The sequence below is a fragment of the Gavialis gangeticus genome, unplaced genomic scaffold, assembly GCF_001723915.1.
Source record: "Gavialis gangeticus isolate Ggan-Ray unplaced genomic scaffold, GavGan_comp1, whole genome shotgun sequence".
Classification (NCBI taxonomy): domain Eukaryota; kingdom Metazoa; phylum Chordata; order Crocodylia; family Gavialidae; genus Gavialis; species Gavialis gangeticus.
The window spans coordinates 55,708,242-55,716,611 of record NW_017729031.1 but is presented as its reverse complement, the minus strand read 5'-3'; the positions used below and the strand labels follow the sequence as shown (position 1 = coordinate 55,716,611).

General features: G+C 38.9%; 1 protein-coding gene across 2 annotated transcripts in view; it reads right to left on the bottom strand.

Annotated features, from left to right (window-relative positions):
• The window catches only part of RAPGEF4 (Rap guanine nucleotide exchange factor 4), a 304,750-nt gene that overhangs the window by 171,810 nt on the left and 124,570 nt on the right, over positions 1-8,370 (bottom strand). For both annotated transcript variants that reach the window (XM_019522934.1, XM_019522933.1), the window contains exon 3: positions 7,731-7,795. In XM_019522934.1, coding sequence (XP_019378479.1) covers positions 7,731-7,795 — 65 coding nt within the window. The remainder of the gene's footprint in view (positions 1-7,730; positions 7,796-8,370) is intronic.

Genomic DNA, 8,370 nt, shown 5'->3' with positions numbered 1-8,370 from the left:
TAATAAATCCATGCTGATTGCCCCTGAGCATCATTTCTGATGCCGGCCCATCACAAATGTGCTCCTTGATGATCTTCTCAAAGAGTTTCCCCAGGATTGAGGTAAGACTGACGGGCCTATAGTTACCCGGGTCCTCCCTCTTCCCTTTCTTGAAGATGGGGACCACATTTGCTACCTTCCAATCACCTGGCACCTGGCCCAAGCACCACGATCAGTGCCAAAATTCTATAGCAGTCACCAACTGGTGCTAGTATAGTTAAAGCTACATAACAATGTTGTTAAGAAGTCTTTCTATAAAGTGCATTTAACAGAAAAAGGAAAATTATTACTATTACTATCCTATGCTAAGATTAGGAAAACAGACTGGCACACAGCCCAAAAAGGATTGGGACTTATACCAGTGCAAACACACTTGACAGGCACATAGACAAAATTCTCACATAGAAAATGAACTGCAATACACATTTTCCTTTAAGTGCCACAGCAAGGTGACCACTTTCCAAAAGAACACTCTGTCATCTTATCTATAATCTTCCTACAATCCCTCATACTCTCTCCTTCTTACTTCAGGGCCAGGCATTTCTTGGCAATGTTAAATTTTTTAGTAAATATTTCACCACTAGCCAATTGCCTGTCAAGAATGATGGGGGGCGGGGCGGGGTGGGAGGGGGCTGGGATGGAGCGCTGCCACCTAACAGCCCATGCCGCTGCTGTTCTGCCTCTTGCAGGGAGCAGGGTGGGGGAGCTGAGGCCACCTCACCTCCCCCACCCCCTGTCCAGTCCCATGCCCTCTGTCCAGTCCTCAGCATGGCTTCAGAATCATGGTGGTGCTCCCTCATGCTTGAAGCACTCTGATTGGCTGTTTCTGTCAGCCAATCAGAGTGTGAATATAGCATTATGGACAGACAGACAGACTTAGATTTTTATAATATTAGAATTGATCTGTCAAACCCAGATTTCTTAATTTAGTGGATCAGATAAAAGATGAGGCGTCCAGGAATAAATTGTAATATAATGTGGCCAGAGGTAAATTTATCACTGTGGCTAATATAGTGGACCAGTATGAGTATCCTTGCAATGCTGTGAAAGCTGTTACATACTGCTTCTTTTGAATTTTAAGGTAAGCTTTTTTAAACAGTATATTTTAAAGTTTCTACAGTAAGTGCTTGAAAATCAAAATAAATGAATATTTATTTGGCTTGTAATATTGAAAATGCCAGCAAGCTATAGAATGACATTTTGAGTTTTTCTTCTTTTAACTGAAAGATATTTTTGATATTTTTATTAAATGTATAATGCTTAACAAAATACCAAATATGGCTTTCATATCCTTTGTTACATCAGTTATATGAATAGGCCAAATTGTTTTCTCAGTTACACTAATTTAGGGTCCAAATTCAACATGACACTTAAGTATATGCCTAACTTTAACTATGTGAGAAGTTTCATGGAACTTTATATCAACACCATTAAATCAAAGTAATTAGGAAAGAGAAAAAACAAAGAAATAACTCCCCAAAAGGCATACCAGCAAATCTAGTAAAGGTTTTGCTATGAAAAAAATCCTAAAATAAAACTAAAAAATCTAGCTAATTTACAGTTTAGCAGGATTTGAACTCATTACCTCTAAAACACAAATCTGGCACTTCAAACACTGTGCAGGACAGACATTGTCTGAAAATAATGGATAGCTGAAGTATTAATGCGACCACCAGAGGGAGCTCAAGCTACTCTTTTCTCATAATAGAAATAGAATGGATGGGAAAATAAAAACAGAATATAAAAATTAGAAATTTCAAACAGAGTGTATTCTGCAGCTCATATCAAGATGCACTGTATTTTCTTGCAAAAAATCATGACAATAATACTATGTATAAGATTCCCTCAGCATACAAGGAGAAAGAAAAAGAAGAATAACGTTCATGCATTTAGTGTTTATATTTTTTCATGCAAGGGATACATAATTAAATGATTTTTCTATGAAAGGTAGAGGGATTAGGGAAAAACATAAACCATATGTCATTATCATGATCTGGGTACTCTTGGAAAATATGGCATATACACATATAACTAAAGACTTCATAAAACAAAGGGGTGTGTCGTGGTTGCCGAGGCAAGCTTCATTTTGACCTTTCTCAACTTTTGAATGCTTGACTTTCTATCAACACATGTCTTTTGGTAATTTTTATTTTTAAAAAATGAAAAAACTTCTGTCCCAGAAATTAAGAAATTTTATTGTAAGAAATCAGGGGTGGATCCAAAGGGGTGCAGTGGTGCGGTCGCATCCCTGTTTACACATGTACCAACCAACCAATGAGCTCAAATAGCTCCCTACACAGGCAGAGCTCCCACAAGAGCCTGCACGGACAGCTGGGAACTCAGACAGCAAATTGCTCATGTGTATGCATAGTACAAGCAGAAGGGATATGGCCACACCCTCACTCCTCTCCTGGATGTGCCCAAGTAGAAAACCAGACTGCACCCCTAACTGGGTCATAAGCAGATGAGGACTTTCAGATCTGCACCACAGATCTTCAACTAACACCTCAATAAATGTAATTACTCATAGGTGGCTATCTTCTATGTGGATCAATCAGAGCATATGTTACCAGTGTTCTTCACATATATTTTTTGGCAGGATTAAAATATAGAGACTGAAGACTCAGGTACAGTTCTACTTTTGGTTGGGGAGTCATTATAGATCCTGTGTTTTAGCCTGGGTCTGTCTTCTGCTCCTGTTCAACCCGGGCACATCTACATGTGCACTTTAACACGCATTAGCTTATTTTAATGCACATTAAAGCTTGAAAAGTGTGCTTTCACTAATGCACATTAGAATAGGCTGAAGCACCATTTTCTAGTACCTCACAATGGAGGTAGTAAATTTAACGTGCATTAGCAAAAGCATATTACTGAATGTGTAGATGTGCTCCCTTAGTCCTGGTCCCTTACACTTCTGTTCTTAATTCAACCCCTATGCTGAGTGCAGAAAATCCCTGGAATTTGGCTTTCTACCTCTAACAAGTCTTGGCTAAGCATGTGCACACTAAGATTCATCAAGAATTTAAAATCTGGGTATTGTTAAAGGGGGGGGGTAGAAAAAGTCACATCCCCAATACCAGGAAAATCCTCTGCCCAAATTTCAAATTCCTACTATAAAGCTCAGAAATGCTCCACTTTTTCTAGATGAGAAAAAGTTGTGAGAATTTTTTGAACAAATACTTTATTTGTCCTTGATCTCATTCTCTGAAATGGCTGAATCATTTTAGATCAAACCTTCCAAAAAAAATAAAATAAAATTAGTTGCCATGGAAACTGTCACAAAGGCTGTTAAAAGTAAAAAATAAATGAAAACAGGTCCTTACAATTGGAAGTATCAGGCAACCTTATATATGTGTATTGCTTCCAGCTATATCTGTAACTTATATTCCATACATTCTGAACATGCACATACAAAGCTAGGAGTCCCTGCGTCCTTAATACTCTTCAGCAACGTTTTCCAAATGATATTACAGATGATTGTTAAGATGCCTAAAAACAAGTTTGTATCTCTTCTCTAAAACGCAACTGAGGATATGAACACAATCATTTCATATTTTCTTTCAGTTATTTTATAATATGCACTAAATTAATCCTGAATGCAAATGAATTCAAGTTTGGTAAATCGAAATCTCTTTGCAGCTTTCTTCACATAGAAACACTATTTTGATGGATATTAATGAACTAGCAGTACCAAACACTACCATATGGCAAGAAACATGCAAGACAGATATTAGAGGAAAAAATCTTATGTTACTCATCACAAGACAAAAAGGTGACAAGAGAAAAAAAATAAACTACGAACATCAAACTAAAAAAAAAACAAAATATGGAAAATAATCATATCTAGAACTTGTAAAAGAATCAAAACAAACTAAACAAGAAATTAATGCAATTCTATTTTAAGAATAGGATACATGTTCTTTTTTAGAAGTAAGCTTATTGGGAGCCAGTTGAACATGTTGGGGAATCATTTAAATGCAAAATTAAAACAATCAAGTTCTTTGCAAGCAGTAACACAAACATATTCAGAAGTAAAGAAATCAGTATAATTAGAATTATATTGCTCATTTAATTCCTCTATAAACTAGACATTTTCTTTACTACATACATACATTCAGTGACTTAAAGGACTTTCTCTACATACCTCAAAAATTCAGCACTCAGCTCATTTCTGGTCCTATACATACACAGAGGAAATCCTCCACTGATTGTCTGTATGGCCTTTTGGACAACTTTCTGCCCCAGATCAACACAAAGCTAGTCCACATATATAAGTATTATTGACTCCAAGATGAACATCAGTCGGCAATGTGGGGAGGCGGTTAGGAAGGCCAACTGCACCTTGTCGTGCATCCACAGATGCATCTCGAGCAGGTCCAAGGAGGTGATCCTCCCCCTCTATGCGGCACTGGTCAGGCCGCAGCTGGAGTACTGCGTCCAGTTCTGGGCGCCGCACTTTAAGAGGGATGTGGACAGCATCGAGAGGGTCCAGAGGAGGGCCACTCGTATGATCAAGGGACAGCAGGGTAGGTCCTATGAGGAAAGGTTGCGGGACCTGAACCTGTTCAGCCTTCAAAAGAGAAGGCTGAGGGGGGATCTTGTGGCCTGTTATAAACTGGTTAGGGGGGATCAGCAGGCGCTGGGGGAGTCCCTGTTCCCCCGAGCGCCTCAAGGAGTGACCAGGAACAACGGTCACAAGCTGGCGGAGGGAAGGTTTAAGTTGGACATCAGGAGGCGCTACTTCACGGTCAGGGCGGCTAGAGTCTGGAACCAGCTTCCAAGTGAGGTGGTGCAGGCTCCCACCCTGGGGGTTTTTAAGAGGAGGTTGGATGACCACCTTATTGGGGTCATTTGACCCCAGTGCTCCTCCTGCCATGGCAGGGGGTCGGACTAGATGATCTGCTCAGGTCCCTTCCGACCCTAGAAACTATGAAACTATGAAACTATAAGAATATGGTCCTGCAAGTATAGTACAGTATTCTCCCCATTAAATCCATCTATAATTGACAACAGGTAGGGGGATAGTTCAAGTTGCTCAAGTATTAGGAAATTTAGTACAATTTAAAAATGCATAAATAAATACAGCATCATAAACTAAATATTAAACTACTCCTTGGTGCGTTTACACTCAAGCCAACTAAAGAGAAGTACTGTCTTGTGCAGAAAGCATAGGACTGAGAGTCTTGTACTGAATTTGTTTTAGATTCTTATAACATTTTCATCACTCTAGTCTTTGAAAAAAAATTAATAGACCATTTAGAAAGTATGACAGTCTGTCATATGCTTGGTCTCTCATCTTCTCCCCAGCAGGACCAGTGTTTGCAGTACAATGTTTTGGTTTTGAACACATATGTAATAGTATATATAGTACACATAATAACACAGTGAGGTTTCTGATGGTCCTTAATTTCTGTCAGAGTTCTTTCTACCTGGGCCTGAAAACACTCTCTCTTCTGCATTAGTGAGTTTTATGCTCATTGCAAAAAGTTTCATTGTACAAGAGTGAGGCTCTTAGTCTTTCCCCCCCAGAGCTCTAGTTAATTTTTAGGTACCCAGTCCATTGAGTGAAGTGAAGATGAAGACTGAGCTATGGATTTGATACTCTATGAGACAGCAGTGTAGAGAGGGCAGGTTTAATATATTTAATGATAGCTTCTTTTGTTGAGCAAGTTCACTTCAGCCTTCTGTACCATATGGAGTTTCTAAGTGCTGAAATCTTCTTGGACAGATAGGTTGTATTGTTCTTATACAGCCAGGAGGCGGCAAATGTGTGAATAACTGAGGCTAGGATACAATTTAACAGAGTGAATGGAGTCTCCTTATCAACTAGATGTGATAGAGAACATAACTTGAAGCAGCTGTGTTACATGAGATGTTGATGCTAGTGAGGAATCCAAGAGTAATAGAAAGTTATGCACTGAAGGCACCAACCACATATCTTCACCACAAGGTGACTGCACCCCTGCAACATATGCTTCAATTTTTTCCTGTCCATCAGTCTAACTTCTGTCTTGCTCAGGTTCAGCATCAGCCACCTGTTCTTTATCCAGGAGCTGATCTCATGCAAACATGTGCTGAAGGATAGCTGGTTGTTGCAGCATATTGCTAGCATTTAAGTTGATGTCAGATGACTAGCACATCTGCTAGTTGCATGGGGAGAGAACTGACCCTTGGAAACTGCATGCAGGAAGGACCCTTACTCCCTCCAGGAAATACTTGGACCATTTTCGTACAGTACCCTCAACACCTGCTCCCTCTTTCAAGCAAGGCAAAAGTATTTTATTCCAAGGATTCTATTCCTAGTTCTTCTACTGACTTCCTGCACAGTTTACATAAGAACATAGGAAATGCAGTACTGGGTCAGACCAATGGCCCATCTAGCCCAGTATTCTGTGTGGCAGAAGGGGATGCTTTAGAGGGAAAACATTGAACCAGGTGTATATGTAGTGATCTATACCCTGCTCATTACCCCCATCTGGCACACACCATCAATTCCAAGCAAATCAATTATCCTCTCTGTGCTTCAGTTTCTTAATTTTTGGCTGCATAGGGTTATGCCTCAGGTGGTAAGACTTGATCAGCAATGTTTGTAGAACAGTGACAAGTGGAAAGCAGTATTGCTGGGCTTAGAACTGTTATTACTAAGTTAACGCAAAAGCATCTATTTTCATGCAGGATAAGGGTGGGTCAGGAAGTGTCATTCTGTTAGTGAATAAAACTGAGGGAAAAGGAACTGAAGACAGTAATGTCCATAAACTTAATAAAGGCTAAACCCAATGATTAAGAGAGGTCAGTATCCTGAAGGAAGCAGGACAGACAGACCGGGAGAAGCAGAAGTTATTTTCATATTCATTTTCTGTATCTGCAGTCATATGATGTTTCCATGTCAACGGAAACATTTCTTTAGCCTCCCAAAGACAGAAAATAAATGCAACATATTAAATTACTATGTCCAGAAAGAAAAGCATCCAAGCAACACCATGGATTACTGTAAATTCCCCTCTGCTGCCAACCATGGCAGCAGTGGCCCTTAACTGCAATGACTGATACTAATGTTATTTCTTCCTAGTATTGTGGTTATTTTAAACCCAGAACAGCATTACTCACAGATTATTTTATGTGCATTCTGATGTGGTTAGACTGAAGGCACAGAAGCATTTTCTAAATGGGAATTGGCATTGTCTAGTCTATGAAGACGGGGAAAATTCTTCCCCCCTCCCCACCATCCAAAGGTCCAGTACAGTACTCATGCATCATTTAAGACCCACTTAAGCCATAACAATAGAGCTTACTTAGGAGTTAAATGGTACATTGGCTATGTGCTGGACCTCTCACAGGGAATCGTTTCAGTCATACACTTTCATCTCAGTAGCTTTGTTATGTGAAATTCAGATTTTTACATATACTTCTGCCAAATTCAACAGTAACTGAGTATCTTTGGAACACTCTTACATGCTGATACTGGATGATACTTCAGCTACTGTTTATGTTGTTTCTGATCTTGAAACCACTAAATTACACTTGTAATTTGTCACTTTATCTTGTAAATAAACTCACCAATAAATTTTACATTTAAGGATTGGCATATCTTTCTGTTTTTACTATTTTTCTCTTTTTTTCCAAATCCTTCCCATTTATTTAAAAAAAAATGTTTGCACAAAGTAAATTAGAATGAGTTGTGATTTTACCTTATTACAGTTTTTGGATACTGGACAAAGAGCATTGCTAGACATATTTTCCTTGTCAGGCACCCCTAAAAGAAAATAGAGATTACATCAATACAGTGTACTGCACTCTCTAAATACCAAAGGACTCATTCAGTAATGTTGAATTAGGAAAGTTTTATCAATTTAATTCCATGTTTTTGTTGCATATATTTTATCTGCAGTGCTCATTGCTGCATTCCATTAAATTCACCCGACATCTGAGCTCAAAATGTCTTAGTCTTAATGAGATATCTAATGTCATCTAATATCTTATATTTTTGAGGAAACATATGGAATGCAGTGTAGATATATGCAAAGTGTAACTTTGGGCATGTCACCACAAACTATGTTAAGCAGTGCTGCTCCACTTAAGCTGATCCTGAACCAGAAGCAAGGTGGCTATGTTTGTGTGGTACTGAGTGGGCTAACAGCACAATGTGTTACAGGGAACTGCTGTCTGGCATGGTAAGTTTATAGTTGCCCATATGTAATTTACTAGTCATATGAGTTTTAAAGGAACTTCATGTAACTGTTGAATGCAGTTCTTGAATTGAACAGTAGATACATGATGACTAATTCATTCTATATCAAGGAGGAATACATGTCCTCGCTAATTAGTAAA